At 44.8% G+C, this 25705-nt stretch overlaps 1 protein-coding gene across 2 annotated transcripts; it reads right to left on the reverse strand.

Moving 5' to 3' along the window:
* Window positions 1-32: 32 nt before the first annotated feature.
* Window positions 33-18594, reverse strand: LOC120049770 (splicing factor 3B subunit 2-like). Of its 2 annotated transcripts, none has more exons than XM_038996176.1 (22): window positions 18425-18594; window positions 17175-17221; window positions 17014-17073; window positions 16505-16732; window positions 16245-16307; window positions 15850-15973; window positions 9816-9937; window positions 9432-9540; window positions 9045-9148; window positions 8558-8758; window positions 8201-8317; window positions 7849-7929; window positions 5550-5777; window positions 4397-4546; window positions 3093-3182; window positions 2772-2879; window positions 2526-2633; window positions 2179-2321; window positions 1902-2003; window positions 1678-1777; window positions 1190-1381; window positions 33-564 (listed from the first exon to the last, which is right to left on the reverse strand). In XM_038996176.1, exons 1-22 carry the CDS (start codon window positions 18552-18554, stop codon window positions 493-495), a joined length of 2679 nt encoding a protein of 892 aa, XP_038852104.1. In that variant the 5' UTR covers window positions 18555-18594; the 3' UTR covers window positions 33-492. The 2 variants fall into 2 exon arrangements, with proteins under 2 accessions (XP_038852104.1, XP_038852103.1); XM_038996175.1 differs by having other exon boundaries at window positions 16990-17073.
* Between the last annotated feature and the right edge of the window lie 7111 nt (window positions 18595-25705).

The raw sequence follows: 25705 nt of genomic DNA on the forward strand, positions 1-25705 counted from the left end.
CCCTGAAAATATTAACCATATGGATCCATAGATTGGATTGGCATTGAGTCGTTTATTTACAAAAACAGAAAAGCAGTTACATGAACAAATAACAGTCACACAGGATAGAATTGATGGGTCTTACAAATGCTGCATACGGAGGAGGAGACCTGGCATTGGTTCTACCGGACACCAGTCTTGGGGTCAATTTCATTTCAATTCAGGAATTACACTGAACATCTAATTCCAATTATCTTCAACGCTCAATAAGGAACATTGGGAAATGGAATTTGGTTTACTTTATGAATTGACTGGAATTGAAATGGAATTGACCCCAACACCGTCAGACACTTATTTACATCGTAATTTAAAGGAAAATAAAACAGTGATAATTGATGGTTTTGTGGTAGTGAAACAGTCTGGTTCCTCATGGTTTAAAATCTGAGCCCTGTTAGTCTCATTCTTCCTGTCCTCTCTTCCCTTACCATTTCCTCCCTGTGTGATTTTGTTGGTCTAAAACTTGAACTCTTTGTATTTCTTGGCACCACTTCGTGTGTCTTGGGGCTGGGCCTTCCTCTTCTTTTGCTGTGGGAGAGAGAGAAAGAGAAATGAGAGTGCGAGAAAAAAAATAGGTCGTCAATATTGTCATACAACAGTGAAAACACTACTTTCCCCCCTTCTGCTAACCCCCTATCCCGGCACAACATGTTGACATAGGTCTCTGTGCTAATGAGTACAGAACAGCCGTTATGAGGCAGGAGGGGTTCCGACCCGCACGCACACATATTATCTCTACAGGGCTGATAAGAGGGAGAGCGGAAGGAAGGAGGGAGATAGCTGTGCATGTGCACGGCCCCTTTCAAACACTGATATTACAGGAGGATGGCCATATTCACAAGCATAGAGATAACATTTTTAAAAAGCAAGACCTTGCGATATTAGTTATTGTGAAAGTAGATTTGAAAAACATTGGATTCCTGGAGCTAAAGTTGTAATAGGGATTTAGGTGTTGAAATCACTCATACTAGTAAAGATCATAAAAATGGCCCTCTAGTCTTCCCATCTAGTGTTTGTTTTTGCTTCCTTTTGAACTGAAAACTGGTAATACAAACACTCTTAACCTCAGCAAGGCTCTAGTGGTCTAATACATTTCGAAAACCGAGAATAAGATTTCCAGTACGCTAGCCTGCAGTTGGCTGCCACCTCTCACCTTCTGTTTGGCGGCGTGCTCGGCCACCATGTCGCTGAAGTCCTCCTTCTCCACCTGGGCCTCCTGGTTCCTGACGTGCTCTTCGTACTTCTGGGTCATGGCCATTGGGTCCAGCTCCAACTCCTCTGGGGCCAGGGCTACCTCCACCCCCTGGGACTCCTGGCCTCCACCCGCCTTACGACCAGCCATCGCCTGGAGGGGGATAAAGAGAGAGCGAGAGGGGGGTTCAAACAAAAGACAATCTGAAATGGCAGTGGCACCCTAATTCCCTAGTGTGTGTGTGTGTGGTACGACTGCGTCCAAATGGTTTGGAGACCTGGCCGAAAGTAGTTCACTATAGATCGGGTGCTGATTCGGGCGCAGTCGTAGTGTGTGTGTGTGTGTGTGTGTGCGTATGATCCTGAGGATGGATGTAGATGTGTTGACTACGCAATGCATTAGTGTACAGTATGTATCAAAACTTGCATGAACGCAGACGTGGTTCTTACCCCCGATACGTCGTAGATGTGTGTGGACGCCATCATGGCTGCCCCTCCAGAGCCCGTTCTCCTCTCTGGGAGCACCGTGAACAGCTGAGGAGTCTCATTCCTACACATAATTCCGCAGAAATAAATCGCGAGAAGATACAAACCCACACACTCACAGCCTAGGTAGCACAACGCACACAATAGAGAATACACAGACAGCTTAAGTATGGCCGCCACACACTCACCCGTCCATGGCCTCCTCAATCTTCTTCTTCCTCAGCTCGATGAGCTCTGGAGTCTCCATACCAGCAGGCACTGACGAGAAGCCTCCTGGTGTGATCAGACCACTGGGGGAGAGGCATATACAAAACACACACAGGTTTGAAGTCAACCAAATGCAAATGTCATTCCGTGCGATCAAAGGCCAATTGATCCAACAGTATAAAAAGAGACTGGTTCATTTCAAGTCAATGTCAACACGTTGTGTTTAAAACATCCGGGAAACAACATGTGAATGTCTACCTGTCTGCCGGTGTGAAGAAGCCGGTTTCGTCTGGTTTCTCCTCGTCGCTCTCATCTTCCTCCTCTTCCTCTGAAGACTCCTCATCTGAAGGCTCCAGCTCTCCCCACGGCGTACGATCCACCTCCTCCTCCTCAGCCTTAGCCTACACAGAGAGAGAGAGACACACACACACACACACACACACACACACACGGGCACCAGTCAATACACCAATAGATTAAAAGCAGACTGGTTGTATGATATAGGCATATGTGGTAGTGAGTGTAGGGAAGTTTGGTGTATGGTAGATATTAGGGGTATGAGGCAGGATTGTAGGGTATCCATCCGTGTATGAGGAGCATCTTACCTGGAAGTCTACCGCGTTAGTCCCGAACACATCACCGTACAGAGGCTTGCCTGTCTCATCTACAGGAGGCTTCCCCCAACCACCAGCATGGTAACCAAACGAACAGCTCTGAGAGGAGGGAGAGAGCGGGAGTCAATCGTCTGTAATGAGCTTCACGATACTGCAACATTTCAATACAGTGTTAATACTTTTGTAACAAGTCGGTAAATTGTTAAAGAGTGTGTCTGTGTTAAAGTCGGGCTTTACCTCCGGAATGGGCGAGTTGAGTCCGGGGATCTTGAGGTTGGGATAGGAGGGAGGGGGGCCGTATCTCTGCATGGCGATCAGCCAGGGCGGGGGCACCTTGTGGGAGTTCTACACAGAGAGGGGATGGTGAAGCAATTTTAGTGACAAGACTATTGTGTATCAGTGTCATTCTGCTCTCAAAAAGACGATGATCACCAATACACTTATTTGAGTTAAAATCAAATAAAGCATCACTATAAAGCTGTCCAGCAACAATAAAGTTAGTGGCGCGATAACAATAACACGAAGTAGCGGTGGTGACGAGGATGAAGATCTACTCACCGGTCCAACTGGCATGCCCAGAGCGATACGCAGTTCATCTGACAGATCCCCTGGTTTCTTCTCCTTCAGCCTCGTCTCAAACTCTTTACCCTGAAAGAGAGAGAGAGAGGTCAGTGGGAGAAACGGAAACCTACCAGAGCAGTCCACTGGCGACCAGGATTTCATTCAAGAACAAGGAACTGTTGAAGGAAACCCAAAATCAACCACGTAGGAGAACTGGGCCATGTGGACAATAATCCATATCGCGATAAATTCCCTAAATGTATGTGATAATGATAAATCGAGTGGTAAGCTTATAACATTCATGTGCCAGGGAAGTGAATTTGAAATAATATCATGACATTTTTGGGGGATATCCGGATAGTCGAAAGAGATGGGTTAGCTGACAACGTCACAAAAAAAACCCCGGTGCGCATGCTTCAATGGTGCAGAAGTCCGTGAGTTGTTATGATTCTGGAAGGCCAGACGGCTACCAACAATGATAAGAAACTGCCATGCGGGGGAATCGTAAGTGACTCGTTTCAGCTAGGCCGTCATTGCAAATAAGAATTTGTTCATAACTGACTTACCTAGTTAAATAAAGGTTAAATAAATAATAAATAAATAAAAGCTCATTTCATCTTGTTCTTGATACCATGTCTTGTTTTGAGGTGTTTTGACTGATTTCATGCCAATGCTAATATGGAAAAAATGTGCTAGCTAGCTAACCAACAACTCTAATGATGTATTTGAGACAAGAAGTGCTCTTTGTGCAAATGTATTTATGTTTTCAATAAACATAGAACATAGTTTACATGTTGTCAACAATCTAAGCCAACCCTGTGTGTTTTGCCCCATAGTTGCGCACGCATCGGTTTTGTTGCTAAACAACCAACCTGTCTATACATGTAAAACTAATAAAACTTGGGAATGCTACCTGTGCCCACTGTAAAGTTTGGTGGAGGAGGAATAATGGTCTGAGGCTGTTTTTCATTGTTTGGGCTCGGCTCCTTCGTTCCAGTGAAGTGAAATCTTTACGTGAGAGCATACAATGACATTCTAGACAAACACCATTGGGATGAATTGGTACGCAGACTGCGAGCCAGGCCTAATCGCTCAACATCAGTGCCCGACCTCACTAATGCTTGTGGCCGAATGGAAGCAAGTCCCCGCAGCAGTGTTCCAACATCTAGTAGAAAGCCATCCCAAAAGAGTGGAGGCTGTTATAGCAGCAAAGGGGGACCAACTCCATATTAATGCCCATGATTTTGGAATGAGATGTTCGACAAGCAGGTGTCCACATACTTTTGGTGTAGTATATCTACCTCGTAGTAGAGGTCTCCATGGATGGAGAGTTTAGGCTTCATCTGCCACTTGAAGAAGGCGTCGTGGAGCTTCTGGTAGTCAATGTCGATCTTGCCCATCTTGGGACGAACCTTCTCCCTCATCTTGGTCTTCATGGTCTTGGCATCCTCCTGTGAACAGGGAACAGTGTTAACGAGTTTACACAGGATAAAACAGATGCATATTTATTGTGTCCTACTACAATAGAAATACATCAGGGTTCCCCAACTGGAGGCCCGCGGGCCGAATTTGGCACGCAGGTGATTTTATTTGGCCCCTCGAGTTTATTTTACTTTTTAGGGGGGACTGTAAAAACACTAGCAAATCAGCTCCAAGTGATTTTCATTTTGGAAATCTGTTCCAAAGTAAAATAGAGAGATATACTGTATGTGATCAAACGCGGCACGTGCCCCATCAGATTTGTCCTGTTGTTGTTTTTCTGTAATACTACTAGCCACCTAGCAATTTTATAAAGTTGGTTTTAGCTAGCCCAGACAGGTTCCCAATCTCTCAACCTCAATTAGCTACCAAGAAGCCATTCAGGCTATCAATCAAGTTAGAGTAGCTAGCTTGTCTAATTATCTTAGCTGGCATCCCTGCTGGCAAGGTTGGTAGACTTTAGAAAAGCAAGCAATTACTAAATGTACTGAATAAGACTCACATTCCTTTCAATCTTTTACCCCGATTTTGGCAGAGATTCAGATTTAGTTTCTTAAAAAATAAATAACCACCAGTCAGGAGGATACAGACAGCTCAAGAGGTATGCCTAGATGTGCAGAATTCTTTTTTACGTGATCATATACAAATGCAAGCAAGGTTTGAAATTATTATGTTTTAGTCAAATTTTATATCTGTGCTTCTTGCAGTCAACAAATTTGTAATTATGTTCCGGCCCCGACCATCCGCTCAAGAAAAATCTAGTTGATGATCCCCGAAATACATGGTCCTTCCGTACTAAGTAATCACAGATAAAAGCAATGTCCCAACCACATTCTTACACCTATCTAGTCATGATGGATCCTTGTTTACCTCAGAGGAAAGCATTCAAACATGAGTACATCCCAAAATGGATCCACTTATATTGCCACCAGCTTGTGGCCCCCTGTACCCACTCAACCCCAACCAGTCACCCACCTTCTCCTGCAGAGCCTCTCTCATCTCCTGGATGCCCGTCCTCTTGATGAACTCTGGCAGCTCAAACGGGGGTTTCTCTATACCCCTCTTGCCCTGGAGGTACTTCCTCTTGAAGCACCAGTGTCGGGGGACGGGGACCGTGTTCCTGGTTGCCTTCAGGTGTACCAGCAGCTTGGGCTCCTGGGCAGTCACATCGTGCATCTCCACCACGTCAGGACGCGCCACCAACTGGAGAGGAGGAGAGAGGGAGGGGGATGACAGGAGAGAAGGGAGCGAAAAAGAAAGGTAATAAAGTTGGGAGGTCACATGCTGACTAGACCTGGGACGCGCATGCGCCATCGCTCGCATGTTGATTTTGTCCATCCACACCAGACACTATCAGGACACGCAGGTTGAAATATCAAAACTAACTCTGAACCAACTATATACATTTGGGGACAGGTCGAAACGCATTAAACATTCATGGCCATTTAGCTAGCTTGCAGTAGCTAGCTTGCAGTTGTAGCTAATTTGTCCTAGGATATAAACATTGGGTTGTTATTTCACCTGAAATGCACAAGGTCCTCTACTCAGACAATCCACAGAGAAAAGGGTAAACCTAGTAAGATTCTAGTAATCTCTCATCCTTCAGTCTTAGGAACAGTGGGTTAACTGCCTTGTTCAGGGGCAGAACGACAGAGTTTTACCTTGTCAGCTCGAGGATTCGATCTTGCAACCTTTCGGTTACTAGTCCAACGCTCTAACCACTAGGCGTTGGACTAGTAACCGAAAGGTTGCAAGTTCGAATCCCCAAGCTGACAAGGTAAAACTCTGTCGTTCTGCCCCTGAACAAGGCAGTTAACCCACCGGGTGGCGCAGTGGTCTAGGGCACTGCATCGCAGTGCTAGCTGCGCCACCAGAGTCTCTGGGTTCGCGCTCAGGCTCTGTCGCAGCCGGCCGCGACCGGGAGGTCCGTGGGGCGACGCACAATTGGCATAGCGTCGTCCGGGTTAGGGAGGGTTTGGCCGGTAGGGATATGCTTGTCTCATCGCGCTCCAGCGACTCCTGTGGCGGGCCGGGCGCAGTGCGCGCTAACCGAGGGGGCCAGGAGCACGGTGTTTCCTCCGACACATTGGTGCGGCTGGCTTCCGGGTTGGAGGCGCGCTGTGTTAAGAAGCAGTGCGGCTTGGTTGGGTTGTGCTTCGGAGGAAGCATGGCTTTCGACCTTCGTCTCTCCCGAGCCCATACGGGAGTTGTAGCGATGAGACAAGATAGTAATTACTAGCGATTGGATACCACGAAAATTGGGGAGAAAAGGGGATAAAATTTATAAAAAATAAAAAATAAAATAAAAATATTAAAAAATTACATTAAAAAAAGGCAGTTAACCCACTGTTCCTAAGACATTACTGCAGTCAGCATGCCAATTGCATGCTCCCTCAAATCTTGTGATATCTGTGGCATTGTGTTGTGTGACAAAACTGCACATTTTAGAGTGCTGTTATTGTCCCAGCACAAGGTGCACCTTTGTAATGATCATGCTGTTTAATCAGCTTCTTGATATGCCACACCTGTCAGGACAGGTACATTAGAGTGTCTAGTTTAAGAAACAGTTTAAGAAACAGACGCCTCACAAGTCCTCAACTGGCAGCTTCATTCAATAGTAAAACATTAACAGTGAAGAGGCGACTCCGGAAGTTCTTGAAATTTTCCGGATTGAATTACCTTCATGTCTTAAAGTAATGATGGACTGTCGTTTCTCTTTGCTTATTTGAACTGTTCTTGCCATAATATGGACTTGGTATTTTACCAAATAGGGCTATCTTCTGTATACCAACCCTACCTTGTCACAACAACTGATTGGAACAAATGCATTAAGATGTAAGGAAAGAAAATCCACAAATTAACTTTTAACAAGGCACACCTGCTAATTAAAATGCATTCCAGGTGACTACCCCATGAAGCTGGTTGAGAGAATGCCAAGAGTGTGGAAAGCTGTCATCAAGGCAAAGGCTGGCTACTTTGAAGAATCTCAAATATAAAATATATTTTGATTTGTTTAACACTTTTTTGGTTACTATATGATTCCATGTGTTATTTCATAGTTTTTGATATCTTCACTATTATTCTACAATGTAGAAAACTGTAAAAAATAAAGAAAAACCCTTGAATGAGTAGGTGTGTCCAAACTTTTGACTGTGTGTGTGTGTGTGTGTGTATATATATATATATAGTCAGCACTTATAACATTAATGATACACGGCATTAATGACACCAGCTAGATCTTATATAACCACTATGTAATAAGAAAGTGGTTTACCTGTTTGAGTTCAGCCACAGTCAGTCTGTTCATCCTTCTCAGCTTCTTCTTAGACAGCTTGGGAACATCTGTTCTGATCTCCTGTACACAGAGAGAGAGAGATGGAGAGAGATCAAGAGATGGAGAAAGAGGACTTCCATGGTCAACAGTCCCAAAGAAGGAGTAATTGACAACATGGACAACAACGCACAGGAAGACACTATCCCCATGTCCCAATCCTCTAACTTTCTCCCTGAAAGTGCACTACTTAGGGCAGTAGACTAGATAATTGAGACACTGAACAGTCCTGCTCGAGAATTTGTCTTCATCCAAGCAAAGGAATGAAGAAAACATAGGATAGATGAATACTAACATCATCACTGTCATCGCTGTCTTTTGTCTCCTCCTCGAACCCCTTCTTCTTAAACATGGTAGGAGCCTCCTTTTTCTCCGGCTCCTTCTCTTTCTCTTTCTTCACATCGTCAGTCAGCTGAGGGATGAAAAAAAAAAAACAGTGAGAGGGACAGAGACAAAGCCAGTTAAGTGAAGAGATTTACTAAACACTCAAACAGAAAACCAATATCCAAATTGAACACCAATATATTTTATTTCATAAGTGGTCATCAAAACGGTAAATAATAAGGTCAAGAAGATTGCGGACAAATCTGTAGGATGTTTTAACTGATCATTTGTTAATTAAACAAATGATCAAAATGGAGCAGACTCTCACCTTGAAGGCCTCAAAGATCCTCTTGAAGAAGATGAAGTTAGGATCGTAGATCTCCGGTTCCTCAGTGACGTACTCGATCTCCACCTCTTGCTCTGTCTCCTTCCCTCCATCCTCCTCTTTCTTCTCCACCGCCTGCTCCCTCTTTTCCTGCACACGCCTCTTCTTGTTCTTCTTCTTGCGGTTCCTGCGCTTGCGGTTTTTCTGAGAAGGGACGAGAGAAAATGTCAGGAAATGGCACCATTTCTTAATCCGCACACCAACTCAGTGGCCTTTTGGTTAGAGTGTCCGCCCTAAAATTCTACGGTTGTGAGTTAAATTCCCTGCTGAGTCGCATCCTTCTGAATTCGCATTGGAGAAGCGCCAAGGTTCTTCCCCTCTGTTGCCTTTTGAAAAGGAGGCAAGGAGAGGACGCGAGGAATCAAGAAAATACAATTGAGATTCACCCACAGACAGCAGGCGAGAAGTTGTGAATGAGAACAATACTCACATCTTTCTTGGAGAGAGAACCGTCATCCTCTTCCGTCTCAGACAGGACGGGGGCGGAGGTGTTGTGCATCTCCATCTCCTGGCTCTCCTCCTCCTCTTCTTCTTCTGGAACAGGATAGAAAACACAGAACATTCACTGACCAGTTCAAGCTCCTACAAGGCTCTGAAGCCAGATAACAAGAACTAGGACTGCAGTACTTAGAATAGAAAGATACCATCAGAGTTAGAGGTTTGGTTGATGTTAACTTACTGAAAGATATGAAGAAGCATTCGAGAAATATATTTTCTAAATAGAGTTAGCTTACTTTATTTGTTTAAGTCTTGATTTTGCCATTTGTTTAAGGATTTATGCATAATCCAACTCCAGTGTGTAGTTCCCTGTTCTGACCTGTGGGGGCGGTGCTTAGCTGCTCCTGTCTGATCTCCTTTAGCTGTAGAATCTTCTCCAGGGCCTGGGGGATCTTAGGGCCAATGCCCACCTCCTCTCCCTGCCACACCTGTGAAACACACGCACACTAGATTTTCTTAGGTCGGGTGTCTCCTGATCCTAAACATATCGCAAATCAATTTCTTCTAAATCTTACACCGAGCACTTCTACAGCAGCTGAATTCTTACCCGAGATAACTCGCTAAATGAAAACTTAAGTTGCAAGCATCCCGTTCAATTTACATGGGTGTTAAGTATTCGTCCCTTACGCTTAAGAGCACAAAGTAGACTACGACAAACAATATTTACAAGGAAAATGTCTATTAGTTTGACGTTGAGTCGTACCTCTCTGGCGTCCTCTCCTGGCGGTGGGGGAACTCTGTGTCTCTGGGTATGCATCATGGACATACCAGGAGGGGGTGGGTTCATTCCACCAGTATTTATTCCAGGAGGGGGTGGGTTCATACCTACAACACAACAAGACCCACATTTTGATTTACACCAACAATGTTGATGTACCGCCGTCGTGTTATGTAAGCGCGAAACAGAAGAAAATGGACAGAAACCGGGAGGGACTATCTGGAAATGTCCAATAAGAAACGCTTGTTATAATTTTCTGTAGGAAACGACCGATATGGGTTATGAATGGAGAAAAATTGAAAAATGGCCAATATTTTATGGCGATCATACATATAATTACATTTGAACATTTTAATAATAAATGTTCCCATAGAAAGCCATATATGGCTTCAACAAATCAGTTATACAAGCGTACAATCAATTTGACTTTGTTTTTAACAATATAACTACTTTACATAATGGTACATTTCTTGATAAACTGGGTGAAGCAAGATTGCATAGGCCTACTCACAATACAGGTGAATTCATATTTAAGAGGACTGTCTTCATGGATTGATTTATTGACTCTTTTGGGCCTTTTTTTTTTTAGTCTATGGGACAATCTGTTGCCCTTTCATTTGAGACCACGTTAGGCCTACTGATCAACACATTTTTTTTTATAGAAGTAGCCCTTTGTCTTTTTAATAAAAATTAAATGTGTTGTCTCTTAAAGAGACATGACACCACTCCTGTCTCATGTAACCAAAGTATGTGAGCAGAAACTAGAGAGGAGCTTGCCGAATTTGACTGGAGCACAGAGCGAGTTTCCCAAAGGCTGGAGCAACGGCCTTCTTGCCCGCTCCAGTACCACTTATTTCACGAGATCAGGACATGCATTTGTAATCTACTTGTGTGCTGCTATAGCCCCTTGCTTTTAGCTACGGTCATGGTCAATATTTTCATAAAGAAACTGAAAAAACACAGGTGCAAAATCAAGGAGACTCACAAAGATGAGGACCAAGAGCAAGAGAGGGAGTACGGTGATGTAGTGTCCAAAACGAAAGAATCATTGTTTAATCTGAAAAGACACGTACCCCGAAAGCATGATGATGTATTACATGCTAACAGAAAGGAACGAGATGGGTAGCTAGCTAAGTGTGCCATTGTATTTAAGTATTCATAAACAAAAAATCTGATCTCTTAAAAGTTTCCTTCATGTTCGTTCTATTATCTATACAATAGGCTATCATTGATTTTGGCTCAATAGGCCTAACATAATACATCTTTCAAGAGGCTTTCTCTTTTGATAGGGTTATTTTTCCTAAAAACCTTTACGCCTACATAAAGAAAAACTCATCATCCCTGCCCAGCCTGGCAAGAGTGGGCCGAAGGGTGTTTAGCATCCCGTGGCTCTGCAATCGCGGAGAGGGTATTCTCCACTACTGGCCTACTCTCCAGGCACCATCACATGAGCCTGAAGCCAAAGACTCTGGCCAAACTTGTGTTTATAAAAGATTATTCAAAGGCACTGTCATGGAGTTCACTAAATATTTTCATAAATAAACTGAAAAAGCACACAGGTGCAAAATCAAGGTTAATTACTAAGATGAGGAGCCAATATAAAAAAAAATCCTTCTTAGGCGACTTGTCTGGCTCCTTGGAAAGGATGTGAACGGGATTTCCGATGCTCAACTCCGCTCACATTCTGCATGTAGTCAGGCAGTTCGGCTCGGGCAGGTCGGCTCAGCAAGGGAAAGACAAGTCATTTAGCTTAACTGACTGAATTAACATTTTTGGTAGTGCTGAACAATTAGTGCCTTTTGAGGTCGGTTCAGTTTCGGTTGAATTACTAAAAATAATCTCGGTTTAGATTATTTGGGTTGAATGCTGTAACACCACTGAAAAATGTATTAAATGTACTTTAATAAAATATTTCAGTTGTGTATATTACATTTGTTTTATTGATTACTATTATTTCATTCCAAGTCATCATCAGCTGTTGCCTATGCGGTCTGACAAAATCACTATTTTGTAGTTCTTCAAAGTAAATAAGGCATACTTTTATGACTGCTGAATACCAACTATCAATAAATTTGATCATGTATTTTCAGTTAGAGATACCACGCAAAGCAACCGCTGCTCTCTATATTATTCCTTCACGATCATGCATTCTTCTCTTCTGTAGCAGGCGTGAAAAATAAACAGACCGGTCAAGTACACTGAACATAAATAAACACAACATTTAAAGTGTTAGTCCCATGTTTCATGACCTGAAATAAAAGATAACAGAAATTTGACATCCCTGTCAGTGAGCATTTCTTCTTTGGCAAGATAATTCATCCACCTGACAGGTGTGGTATATCAAGAAGATGACTAAACAGCATGATAACCTTGTGCTGGGGACATTAAATGCCACTCTAAAATGTGCAGTTTGTTACACAAACACAATGCCACAGATGTCTCAAGTTGCGGGAGCGTACAATTGGCATGCTGACTGCAGGAATGTCCACCAGAGCTGTTGCCAGATAATTGAATGTTAATTTCTCTACCATAAGCCGCCACCAACGTTGTTTTAGAGAATTTCGCAGTACGTGCAACTGGCCTCACAACCGCAGACCACTTGTATGGAGTCGTGTGGGCGAGCGGTTTTCTGATGTTAATGTTGTGAACAGAGTGCCCTATGGTGGTGGTGGGGTTATGGTATGGGCAGGCATAAACTATGGACAACGAACACAATTGCATTTTATTGATGGCAATTTGAATGCACAAAAATACCGTGACGAGATCCTGAGGCCCACTGTGATGCATATCTGTATTCCCAGGCAGGTGAAATCCATAGATTAGGGCCAAATTTATTTATTTCAATTGACTGATTTTCTCATATGAACTGTAACTGTAAAATCACTGAACTTGTTGAATGATGCGTTTATATTTTTGGTCAGTAGAGATGTGCAATGGATTATGATCATTGTAGTTAATTACCACATTTTATGTGCTAGACTATGTAGAATATTGTTCTATTGGAAACTACAACTCTCAACTACATCACACAGTTCAGGCTGGATCTAATTTATCTCTAGAGAAACTGTGCAATGCACGCATTGAGCTCACAGAAGAAGAAAAAACGAACTAAATGGAATTCAAATAATTGAACCGACGACGCAATTCGTTTTTTTAAACCGAAAAATAACTTCCATTTTGGTTAATCGCTCAGCACAAACACAGCTTTAAAGTTAGCATACCTTGCGTTAGGGTTTGCATATTAGCAATCACAAATAAAGTTAGTGTAGTGAATTGACGTTAGCTAGCATCCCATTCTCATCGACGGAGCTGCAGTGGAGCAGGTGGAGAGCTTCAAGTTCCTTGGTGTCCACATCATCAACAAACTAACATGGTCCAAGCACACCAAGACAGTCGTGAAGCGGGCACGACAAAACCTATTCCCCCTCAGGAGACTGAAAAGATTTGGCATGGGTCCTCAGATCCTCAAAAGGTTCTACAGCTGCACCATCGAGAGCATCCTGACTGGTTGCATCACTGCCTGGTATGGCAACTGCTCGGCCTCCGACCACATGGCACTACAGAGGGTAGTGCGAACGGCCCAGTACATCATGGGGCCAAGCTTCCTGCCATCCAGGACCTCTATACCAGGCGGTGTCAGAGGAAGGCCCTAAAAATGGTCAAAGACTCCAGCCACCCAAGTCATAGACTGTTCTCTCTGCTAACGCACGGCAAGCGGTACCAGAGCACCAAGTCTAGGCCCAAGAGGCTTCTAACCCCAAGCCATAAGATTCCCGAACATCTAGTCAAATGGCTACCCAAACTATTTGCCCCCCCCCACTGCCACTCTCTGTTGTCATCTATGCATAGTCACTTTAATAACTCTACCTACATGTACATACTACCTCAACTGACCGTTGCCCCCGCACATTGACTCTGCACCGGCACCCCCCTCTATATATTGTTATTTTTTAATGCTGCTCTTTAATTACTTGTTACTTTTATCCTTAGCCATATTCTTTTGTTGAAACTGCACTGTTGGTTAGGGGCTTGTAAGTAAGCATTTCACTAAGGTCTACTACACCTGTTGTATTCGGCGCATGTGACTAATAAAATTTGATTTGATTAGCTAGCAAAAGTTAGCTCTGTGCTGAATGTTGTTTACCTAGCTAGCTACTGGTATGTTGCTTTCAGGGTTTTCGTAAAAATTCGCCGCCGGACAGTGTGACCGGAAAGATTGTAATTTACCTGAACACTAACGCTTTAGGGTGTCCACCCACGGTGATCAAAATCACATTTAGATGATTGTAATTCATCTTAACAGAATAGAAATGTGCCTGTAAAGGTAATAAAACAAAGTAGAACGATGTTCTTATACCAACATGACAGGTTTTATTGAACAGCAAAACATTGCCCATTGCGTCTTCCTCCCTGCTGTAAATCATAAATGAATATATATACATTTTAAAAAACATTACGCCTAGAAGAACAAGCCGCCTACACTGTAATAAAACTTCAAAATATAATAATGTGTATAATATAACTTGCGAACGACCTGTCCTACAGACTATTTGTATGAATATTTGTTATTAATAAATAACAAAACACAGCTGTTTTAAAATACACTCTAGGCCTGAGCATTTTAATTAGGCCTAATAAATAACACAACATGGCAGTCTATGAACACCAGGGCTAGCCCGCCCCAATCCCGATGCTAAAGAGGCCACTCTAGGAGGCCATAAAATGAAGAAATTAACAAACTGATATTGGACAATCAAATCCGATATGTAAATAAACAACATTCGTTAAGGCTGGCTCATGGAGAGAAAGCTTATTTTACAATGGTCCTGTAAAACGAGGCCCGCGCCATGCATTTATGAAAGCACCGGTTACCATAACTAAAATGATATCTCTTTTTACACTTCTACTGGATGTTAAGAAATGTTATGTTATAATTTGAACTATCGTGGGGTCGTGACTCGTCATGTGTGATATACGTGGCTTATTGATAAACAACTCTGTTTCCTACTATATGCCGTCGGCCGACTAATGATTGCAACTCTCCGATGTGAATAGTTGGCAACGATGTTTCGTTTCCAAGAGCTACTGAATAAGCTCAAATGAAATGCACCAATTTCATATGATAAGCCTACACATAATTACTCTCCTCTCTCAATCCATTCCAAATCTGTATACTATACATGACACAAGGGCGGGATATGTTGATCTTGCCTAGGGCGGCAGCAGAACTGTTAGGACTGGGCCTGACGAACACAATTTGCCTCTAATTTATTTGCGTTTGCGGTGGACCTTGACACTGTTGAGAAGTCAAAACTGTCCAACTCCTTGGAGCAGCTTGCGATGTGCATCAGCCTCGTTACTTTCTCCTCGAAAAAGCGAGATCTTGAGGCAGTCTTTACTGTTTTGGAGAGAGAATCCCCTCGGTGGGCACACTGAACACAGAGATAATCAACACAATCGTCGCCAATTTTGCCCAGTCGGGGTACACTTATCTGAAGGACCTTGAGTCTTTTGCGTGGGTAAAAATAGAAACACTTAATTTCCAAGCAGCTTGAGGATATATTAACCTATGAAGTATATTTGACTTTGAAGTTGGAGCACACCATCAATGAATAAAAAGCATTATATCGCAATCAATATATTTTCTTCTACCGGAAACCCCTGGTTGCTTTTTAAGTGCTACAGCCTGTATAGACATTGTCTTGCCTAAGAGTTAATCAATGATCACCTTAAAAATATCTACATTCCGTGTGGCATTATTAAAGTGTGCAGAATGTATATGCAGCATGAAAGAACTAGAGTGGGTAGCTAGCAAGCAGCCCAGAGGTTCCTCAAGGACAGGCTAACTAGTTAGCAATGGCGCCGGATTGCAGGAGTTTCACACGAGAGGCAAGTGTGTTAACGTGCTATAAAGGGGAAAATCGGCAGTGCCGATACTCAAGGACCGATTGCCGATAACTAAGGGCTAATATCGTCCCGACCAATTACCAGTCGTTCTCTAGCGGTGTGCACTACTGACCTCTCATCATGGGGGGCATCATGCCAGGGGGTCGTGGCCCCGGGTCAGACATCCTGGGCCCTGGTCCCCCATGCTGCATCTTAGCGAGCTCTTGCTGCCTCTCATGCTCCATCATCACTGCCGCCTGACAGAGAGAGGAGATATGAGGAGGAGGGAAGTAAGAGGACAGGGAAGGAAGAGAGGAGGGAAGGAAGGAAAGAAGAGCGAGAAGGGAGGGGAGAGATGGATGAAGGGAAGAGCGGTAGGGAAGAGCAAGAATTAGAAGATGTGATATATTTCAAGCAAGTAAAGGGACTGTACCATTACTATGTGATTGGTTGTGAAACAAAACTATTAATAAATTACAACAAAATCATTTAGATGGGAGAAAGACATGAACAGCCTCCTGTCCTCACCCTCTTCTGCTGCTCCAGAAGCTCCTGCTCCTTCATGTGCTCTTCCATAGCACGGGAATCCCCCTGAACACACACACAAAATGTCAACTTTTGAAACTATTCATCACCAACTGAACATCATACCAGAACCCCTCTACAGCCACTGCTTCCTTCCCATCGCAAGAGAATACAGACTACCTTACAACTAGGGCCTAGTGTGTTTCCTAGCCAGGTAAAACTCAGGGGCCTAGAGAAAACCCTCTCCGGGGGGTTGGTCTTACCTGCTGCTTGGCCCTCTCCTCATGCTGCATCATCATGGCAGCCCTCTGCTGCACCATCTTCAGCTGGTCCTCCTGGGAGAGGCCGGGGGGCATGCCTGGAGGCTCCATTCCCATACGCATCCCTGGTGGAGGGGGTCCACCCGCCATCATGGTCATCGCCTGGAGCATACCCATACCAGGTGGCATGGGCGGCATGGGCATCGGGGGCATGGGGGGGATGCCTGGCATCTGGGGGACAAAGGTAGAGGAGGAGGGAAGGGTGGTTGTTGGTAAGGTTGTTTTTGATTTGGGTAAGTAGTTCTTCCGGCACCATGTGACCTAACCAGGAAAACTCCCCTTAGTTTTTACTGGTCAGGTCACATGGTAAAGGTAGAACTCCTGGTCCTGTTCATGACAGATTGATGACATGCTGCAGAGTGTATGGCTAAATAATCACAGTGATGAAATGTAAGAATGAGAGGAATTAGATTGGACTGTCTAAAAACCTTATAGGGTCGGTTGGCGCTGACCTGCGGGGTCATAGGTTTGTCATCACCCCCTTGGTTGGGCTTGCTGAGCATCATTCCAGTCTGAGTGGAAAAACACAGATGCACACAAAGATAAATGGATCACATAAACGGATAAGATGCAATACACTCTTCCACTCTCCCCCTCACTAGCACACACTGACCTGCATCACGTATCCCTTGAGCCTGTCCAGCATCTCCTCTCTGGGGCCTAAGGAAGGAGGAAAAGACAACTGTAAACCAACAATGAACAATACAGCTGGGACAACAACAACATTTCATTACAAATGGATGGAATGAAAGCATCGGAGCATGCGTGACTTGCTATTAGATCATTTATCCCTGATCCGAAAATGTGGTCCAAAGGTTTGGGGGTGCTGCAAATGTTTTTCTTGGAGGGAGGACATTTCCTATAATATAGGACTATTAAAGGAGTGCAATACTTTTGTGGAAGAATATATTTCTACCCGTTTTATATTTTTTTTGATTCCGTTTTTTCAGGGGGTGCTGTACCTCAGCAGCCCTTCTTCCCGCGGCTGTGGTCGGGGGTGCCGAATGGATGATGAGACCAAATGCGTAGCCTCAGGAGACCAAATTTTGTAAATATGCGGCGGGCTCAATATAGCTCTGTATTGACCTGATTGGTTGACCGTAGGTTTTGTATAAACACAAACATTGACAACTTCCTTCACAACAGCTCTGCGCTGCTGCATGGTCAATCCGATATTTGCATTGGCCGTGCAGCATTTACAGTGATACAGCCTTTACAGAAGTCAGGGAACTCATACGTCTAGGCACTTCGCTGAGCAGTGCAGAGCTGTTGTGAAGAAAGTTGTCAGGGAAGTGAGTTTGTGTTTATACAGGACCTCCCGCCCTCACCTACCCTCAACAAATCATGTCAATGCCGGACCTATATTGAGCCATCCACATCATTACAAATTTTGAGAGGGGCAATGCAATACTGAGCTCTGCATGCCTCTGGAGGCTTCGCTATTGCGTCACACTATCCTTAAGGCGCCTCCGACAATATTTTCGGATCAAGCATAAATTGGCTTTAAATGCTGTACAGCCAATGCAAACAGATTGACCATGCAGCGCCTTTTATCAATCAAACACTCAACCAAAACAGCAAGTTAAGATTAGCTGTTAGCTATCAACCATGATGACTCACTAACGTTAAGCAAAATAATATGCGTAGAGGTGTTGAACATGAACTTGTAGCTAATATGTATTGTTTGTGTAGATAGCGAGCGAGTTATGATAACGTTACTTTGCACTCTCCATTACTTCCATGAGGGCCTGCTAGCTAACTTTGCCGCGGAAGTACATATGTATGGATAGCATGTTAGCGGCTAGCTACTGCTACACAATTCATTCAATTCAAAGCTTGCTGCTCATCGGCTTCTAATCATACCCATGTTGGGTGCGCCTAGCTCGCCTAGCTTGGCTTGAAGCTCCGGATTGCTCCATGTATTCAGGGCCGCTACAGAGCTCCCCAAGTCGGAAGGCATGGGTTCAGTCCCCGGCGGTCCGTCAGAAGCCATGTTGAAGTTCTACTGAGCAATGGAACTCAACAGAAACAACAGACACGAAAACCTGACAAATCTCGCAAAGAACGATGGGGAAACCGGAAAAAGCAGTTGGAGAACTCTGGGTAATGTAGTTTGTTGTAGGAGGACTAATATTATCCATGGGTTTCCAAATTACAACCACTAGGTCGCAGTATTTAAATAAGAAAAACACAATCCTGATTCATTGCCAAATTAAGTAAGAGGCAATTTATGCTTGATCCGAGAAATGTGGTCAGAGGCGCTGTATGGATGGTGTGACACAATTGTGGAGCCTCCAGAGGCCTGCAGAGGCCAAATTGAGCTCCATACAAGGCGCTGTATGGTCAATCTGTCACCTGCATGGGCCTTGCAGCATTTCCCTTACGAAAAAAGATTTCAGTCAGTGGAGTATAACTGCAATTACTGCGTCCAAAATACCTCAGTCGACTGCAGTTACTGGACTTTTACTGCAGTTTCAAAACTGCAATCTTTTTTTGGTAAGTGTTATGGTGATACTGCCTCTGCAGATGTCAGGACATTCATACTTCTTGTGCTTCGCTGAGCAGCGCAGAGCTGTTGTGAAGCAAGTTGTTAAAGAAGTCAGTTTGTGTTTATACAGGACCTCCCGCCCTCACCTACCGTCAACCAATCATGTCAATGCGGAGCTATATAGAGCCCTCCGCATTTTTACAAAATTTGAGAGGCGCAAGGCGATGCGGTACTGAGCTCAATTTGGCTTCTTTGGGATTGTTGACGGATCGCATCCAATTTTAAGGTGCATACACCAACACCTACTCTACTGGAGTGTGAGGCCATTCACAGCCTACCTACATACATTAAATTATTTGTGATACGGTACTATACAATTGGGGAAAAGGAAAAATTACCCTGCCAACTATTAGCCCTAAAAAAATTGCTCTAAAAGATTATAATAAAAAACGACATCACCCCATTCCACCATTTGCCCTATCTAATCCTACTCCAGATCAACGGTCTGAGAAGACATAACACTACCACTCAACAACCCCTTCAACTGTTCTGCAATAAAACATCGCAATCTTAAGTATTTGGGTCCTCAGATCCTCAAAAGGTTTTACAGCTGCACCATCGAGAGCATCCTGACGGGTTGCATCAATTCCTGGTATGGCAACTGCTCGGCCTCCGACCGCAAGGCCCCCCCATTATTGGGGGAACGTGTACAGGAGAACCCTCGGTCATGAGTGGTGAGCAAACGCATCCAATCCCAGTGGCGGTTTATCCTGGGCCCAAAGAGAGAACCAGAAGGGGCAATGTGCGAAAAGTTCCCATAGCTGGAGGACAATGTCAGGGTGTAGGCGCCACTCGTCATCTAGAGGGCCTCCATGGGATATGAGGTCTGCCCCCACATTGAGGTGGCCTGGAATGTGGCGTGCCGTCAACGAGAGAAGAGCAGGAGATCTCAACTTCCACTCCGCCTCAACTTCCAGTCTAACCAGGTGGGCAGAGAACAGCTCCGATGCCATCCCCAATAATGCTCTGAGTGCAAAGTCGAAGAGCATTCAGTCCAAAACGTCTTTAGTCCTCTATGGCCCTGTCCGCCCAAGGGGGCCCCCCTTGAAAGGGAGAGGAAAGTGTGTTACGCTCTGTGTGAACCGGAGGCATTGCCTCCGGTTACATTTGTAACCCCAGCGTTTGAGCCTGCCGCAAACACAATGTGTGTATGCCCCATGCCCTTACTTGGCATGGTTCGAACCTGTAGTGCAGGGGCCGTAGAGCATATGACACAAAAGAGCATATGCAAGTATGTGGTATAGGCAGGTAGCATACTGGTTAAGAGCGTTGTGCCAGTAACAGAAAGATCACTGGTTCAAATCCCCGAGCCGACTGGATGAAAACTCTGCCCGACGTGCCCTTGAGCAAGGCACTGAACCCTAATTGCTCTGGATAAGAGCGTCTGCTAAATTACTGAAATTTAATGCAAACGCTGTTTTACTATACCTGGAAGGGTAATCATTGCTGACCGCACGTATGTGTGCTGAGACGACCAGCTCCAGCACTTAAAGTACAGGAAGGGAGGGGCCGAGGACGCGAAGGACCCACCGTAATAGAGAGAGGAGGGAGCTACTTTGGAGGTTGTCTGACGATTATGGAAATAGCTTATTTTGTGACTATGTCAAGAATAAGAACATTTTATTTGACAACCAATAAACAAACAAGTCTCTCCTCCCTTCAACAGAGGGGGAGAGCGTGCAGAGAGGAGGCATAACGACAGAACAGTTGGTCACTGAGTCCTTGACACACTCTCCCGGGTCTCGGCGTCTCCTGTTGTAGAAACCTTGAGGCGCATTCTGCCATGTAGGGGCCGCAACCAGCTATGAGTTGACTGTGGGCTTGGCCGTAGAGGCGGCTGGTGGCGCCGGAGTAGGAGTAGAGGTTTTCACAGGTATGACGACGACGTGCCACCGCTCCAGGTTGGGCCCGCGATGAGGTGGAGGCGTGGGGAGCCGAGTCTCGGTGGGCAGCTACAGCTCTGGCTAGAGGAAGGTGCTAAGACAGCTGTCACATATCTTCCTCCATCTTCTAAAAGCTCTCCATAGCCTCCAATGACGGTGACTCCCAAAACGCTGTCATCAGAGATGGGAGCATTCAGTAGGAGCGTTATGTCAGCTTCTTTGATGGCTGTCAAAGAAAGCCTAAGGTGCCTCTGTGTAACTACAGAGATGGCCATAACTCGTACCGAGCACACAGCCAATGCCTGGTTAAGGTGGAGCACGTCGCCAGACAGATGTGACACCTCCTCGACTTCGGCCTTGGAGAAGGATGTCTGACAGGTTGACATTCGGAACAGGGCCGCAGTAAGCAACGTGACGTTGTTAGCTGCTGCCACAGCTTGCCAGCCGAGGGTATAGCTCGTGTCTGTGCCAGTTGCGCAGTGAAGCGGTCTTTGAAGGGGGGCAGGGAAGGCATCTTTGCATTCCATTGGCTGCAACCTGGAACGAAGTGGGCAGCCAGCGTCTTCTCCAGCCGAGGGATACCACTAGTGATGGGTTCTTGCCATCCATCCACTGTGGTAAAGGGCAAATATGATGTTGCCGGTGCCCTTGCCCTTTGTCCCATGAGCACCTGTTGTGGAAATATTGGTTCAATAATATCTCTCAGATACCGGAGCCTGGGAATTGAAATAGACTTTATTACAAAGTAACAAGCAGAGTTGGTCCATGGAGCAACTGCCAGACTCAATCTCAGCCCACTCCTTTTATACAGTTTCATGCTTATACAAGTTTCATAGTCCCTCCACTTTATGCTAATAACCATATCCCCTCGGCTTTACTCCACCATTGTTTCCAAATCTAAGTTCTTTCCTCTAGGCGAGGTTTCTCCCCCCTCTAGTTCCTTGACTCAATTATATTGCTGGTGCGCCTATACATTATTTCCCAAAAATAATAAGTAGATTACTACAGGCAATTATAAGATTGCTACATGCCATTATTGGACTATAATATTACTACGGGTCATTATAGGATTAAGTACAGATAACTATATGACATTATAGAATTATACCAATAAGTACACTCAATCCCAGGATTACACATAGTGCCTTTGCTTACTTAGTGCTATTCAGGCTTTTAACAAACACATTCTCTTAACAGAAAACACCCATACCCCTTGCATACTTGTCCAGCGAGGTATGGCGGGAGCCATAGGTTCCGCCACTTTCCGTCGTTGAGCCCAAGGCCCACCCACCATCATGTCATGATCTCTGGCTGGGGGTCAGGAGAGGAGGGGGGTTCCGAGGCGCCTGGCAGCTCCCTCAATAAGCCCCGGAAAGTCAGAGCATAGGGAAGCTGGCAGAGTGGATGATTGTCCCAAGGAGAGTTCGAAAAACTCTTCCATCTCCTCGTTGTCACCGCCACACTCACCCTCCCCAGAGGGGGAAGGGGGGCCCTGAATTTGTGTCAGTGAAGTCGGCTTTTCGAAAAGAGAGTCCTCCATATCCCCATTGTCGTCCCCTTCAATGTCATCATCTCTGGAAGAATCCCCAGAACCAGAGATTGTGGCGATAACGATTTCGAGGGGGACCTCCACACCGGAAAAACGGCAAGCATTCCTGCAAGCGTCCCCGTGGAGGACAGCAGGGCGCAGCTGATACACTGCAGGGTTCCTGGATTCTGTCCCTGGTGTGTTTTGGGCCCAAGCAAACAAAACACGTGTGAGTCCGGAGCCTGCAGCGACGATCCCCAGTCCGGGGCCCGCAACGAGGGTGCCCAGTCCGGAGCCCGCTATGAGGGTCCCCAGTCCCTGGCACGCTATGAGGGTCCCCAGTCTGGGGTCGGCGGCGAGGGTCCCCGCACCAGAGGCACCACCAAAGTGGTGGGAGCCAGAAGCGGAGGGGGGTCTACGTCCTACATCAGAGCTGCCGCCGTAAAGGAAGCCCACCCGGACCCTCCCCTTTAGAGTCAGGTTTTGTGGCCGGAGTACGCACCTTTGGGGGGGGCGTACTGTCACGCCCTGGCCATAGAGAGGCTTTTATTCTCTATTTTGGTTAGGCCAGGGTGTGACTAGGGTGGGCATTCTAGTTTCTTTATTACTATGTTTTCTATTTCTTTGTGTTTGGCCGGGTGTGGTTCTCAATCAGAGGCAGCTGTCTATCGTTGTCTTGATTGAGAACCATACTTAGGTAGCCCTTTTCTCCACCTGTCTTTGTGGGAAGTTAACTTTGTTTGATGGCACATAGCCTTAAGCGTCATGGTTTGTTTCTGTATTGTTTATTGTTTTGTCGGCGACATCTACTATTAAAAGTATGTACGCTCACCACGCTGCACCTTGGTCCTCTTCTTCCTTTAACGGCCATGACAGATACCCTTTGGATTTATCATTTTAGAATGTCAGTGTACTAGCCAGTGCAGGTTTTAATCATGACCAGAGGGACCACCTAAGTGCCAAATTATCCTAGGTAGATTTAAAACAGCATAATTCTGCGGTTCTGGTGAGAACTGGCCAAATGTTTCACAAACTCATCCATGTTGAGGGAGCGTGCCCGTCTTGACTCAAGACTGAGAATTCCGAGGTGACTTAACCTGTCATCAACCATTGTTGTCCTAAGGTGGGTTTTAATCAGTTTTAAATCTGAGAAGCTTCTCTCGCAAGAAGCTCTGCTGTAACAACAAAAATCTTACAAAGTCGAAATAGGTCATGGAAGACCTCTTTATAAGGTTCTAGATACACAACAAAGTCAATGAGAGTATACGGTCTGTCCCTTCCACTTTTCTCTCTCCTATCAAGAAGCCGCTTGGTTTGATGAACCTCATGTTTGAGGTCCTCTAAATCTGACTCAAAGGTCTGAGCAAAGGCAAATAGAGGCTCCTAATTCAAGAATGTTGTACTCTTTGGGTTGAGAGACTGGACCCCTTGCATTATCTCACAATTCTTCTTTGAAAGATGCCTTTGCAGCTCAGCTGTGAGACTGTCAAGCACCTGATAAAAGATCTTGGAAGCTCTCAAGAGATTTTGGAAGCTCTCAAAGATCTCTTTGGAAGCTCTCAACATCACTTTGGTCACTATTTTTCTGTCCTACAGTGCTCATCATCAATGAGTCATGAAATCCTACACTTGTTTTAGGCTGTCTTTTACACACTGTTTGTACACTTATTTTGCAGTGCTCTGCAATCTCTTCAACCTCGTTCCAAAGTTCTCCAAAGTAACCCTCAAATGTGTAGTCCTGTAATGTGTTTGCCAAGGCACCTACTAGATCCACAGCACTTGCTAGGTCAAGAGAGCTTGATTGGAGCATGTCAGAAAGAAATTTGGCATCACCAAGCACTTTACAAAAGGTAACCAAAATCCCTATGAAATGTAAATCTATCTGAGAAAGAAGGCCCCTTGCCTCCACTGATCTATCACCACTATTTTCAAGTGTGATATCCTGTAGCACTCTCAGAACTGCTGGAAGCCTGTCCCTCAGATTACAGCATGCCATGTATCTGCATGCCCACCTTACATCCGTAAGTCTCTGTAGTTCCCTGGGCTGCTGCTGTGGATACAGCTCTTTCTGAACCGCAAGCCACTTGAGATGAATGTACGAGCCAGATACAAAGTTATGAAGCTTCTGCAGGAGAGCAAAAAAGTTAACTACCTCAGGCACTGATTTTACAGCATCGACAAGAACCAAATTCAAACAATGTGCATTACAGTGCACATAAAATGCTAATATTGCACTGTTTTTATTCCATGCAGACACACCAGAATGCTTTCCGCTCATGACGGACGGATGCACCATCATAGCCTTGCCCCACAATATTATTTGTAGTCCAGACCATGTTTTTCAAGGCAATCAATTATCATTTTTGTGAGACTTGCTGCTTCTAAGCTTTCAGCTGACAAAGTGTAGAAAGCTTTCGTGGATGGACCTGTGGTAACAGTACCTCACAACTAAAGACATTTGTTATTTTTTCTTTAAATCTTTGGTTTCATCTGCAATTACACTAAAAACTTCATTTTCTTTTACTTCTCTTATTATTTCACATTGCACCATCTCAGCTAAGCCCTCAAAAACGTTGTTCTAGATTTGGTGGCTTGTGTACTTAGCATTACCACAAGCATTCATCTTTTTCTCTTTAAGAGGGTCATGATTTGCTATTTCTTCTTACCCTTGTTGTGAGAGTCATCAGACTCTCGATGACCTCTCTACGCATTATTGTGAGTGGCAGTTAATAGGAAAGGTATAATTAAGGGATCCACAAGATTAGATACTAACAGCTGCTGACTAAAATGTGTAGTTTAAAGTATAGGCCTGGCCTACCATTGGGTCCTTTTGGAACAGCATATCTGGTGCTTGATGCAGTTGGGAGGGGCTCGATGACATCTCCTGGCAGGTCTGGCTCACTGTCTTGCTCACAGCCAGAGGTCTCTGTGTTATCCCATGATACATCTATTACATTAAAATAACAGAAGAACCATTAGTGTATAATCACAATAAAAATGTGATGAATGAAAACTAGTTAGAAAATTCAAACATTTATTTAATGGAAAATGGTTCTTTCTGGACTGCACCATGCTACCTTGTTGACAAAATGGCCGAGCGCCACAGATTACTGTTCGATTTCAGAATTGCGTTCCTCCCTCCCCGCTTTCGCCCGATGACGTGACGGGTCTTTTCCCGGTGGCCA

Source organism: Salvelinus namaycush, chromosome 6 (genome assembly GCF_016432855.1).
Source record: "Salvelinus namaycush isolate Seneca chromosome 6, SaNama_1.0, whole genome shotgun sequence".
Lineage (NCBI taxonomy): Eukaryota > Metazoa > Chordata > Actinopteri > Salmoniformes > Salmonidae > Salvelinus > Salvelinus namaycush.

Bases quoted from the DNA above. Each gene is read 5' to 3' on its own strand.
- LOC120049770 (XM_038996175.1), bottom strand. From the start codon at position 18,554: ATGGCTTCTGACGGACCGCCGGGGACTGAACCCATGCCTTCCGACTTG. The intron at 9,149-9,431 runs GTCAGAACAGGG...ATCCTGTTCCAG, and splicing joins GCTAAGCACCGCCCCCACAG to AAGAAGAAGAGGAGGAGGAG. The intron at 8,318-8,557 runs GTGAGAGTCTGC...TTCATCCCTCAG, and splicing joins GGATCTTTGAGGCCTTCAAG to CTGACTGACGATGTGAAGAA.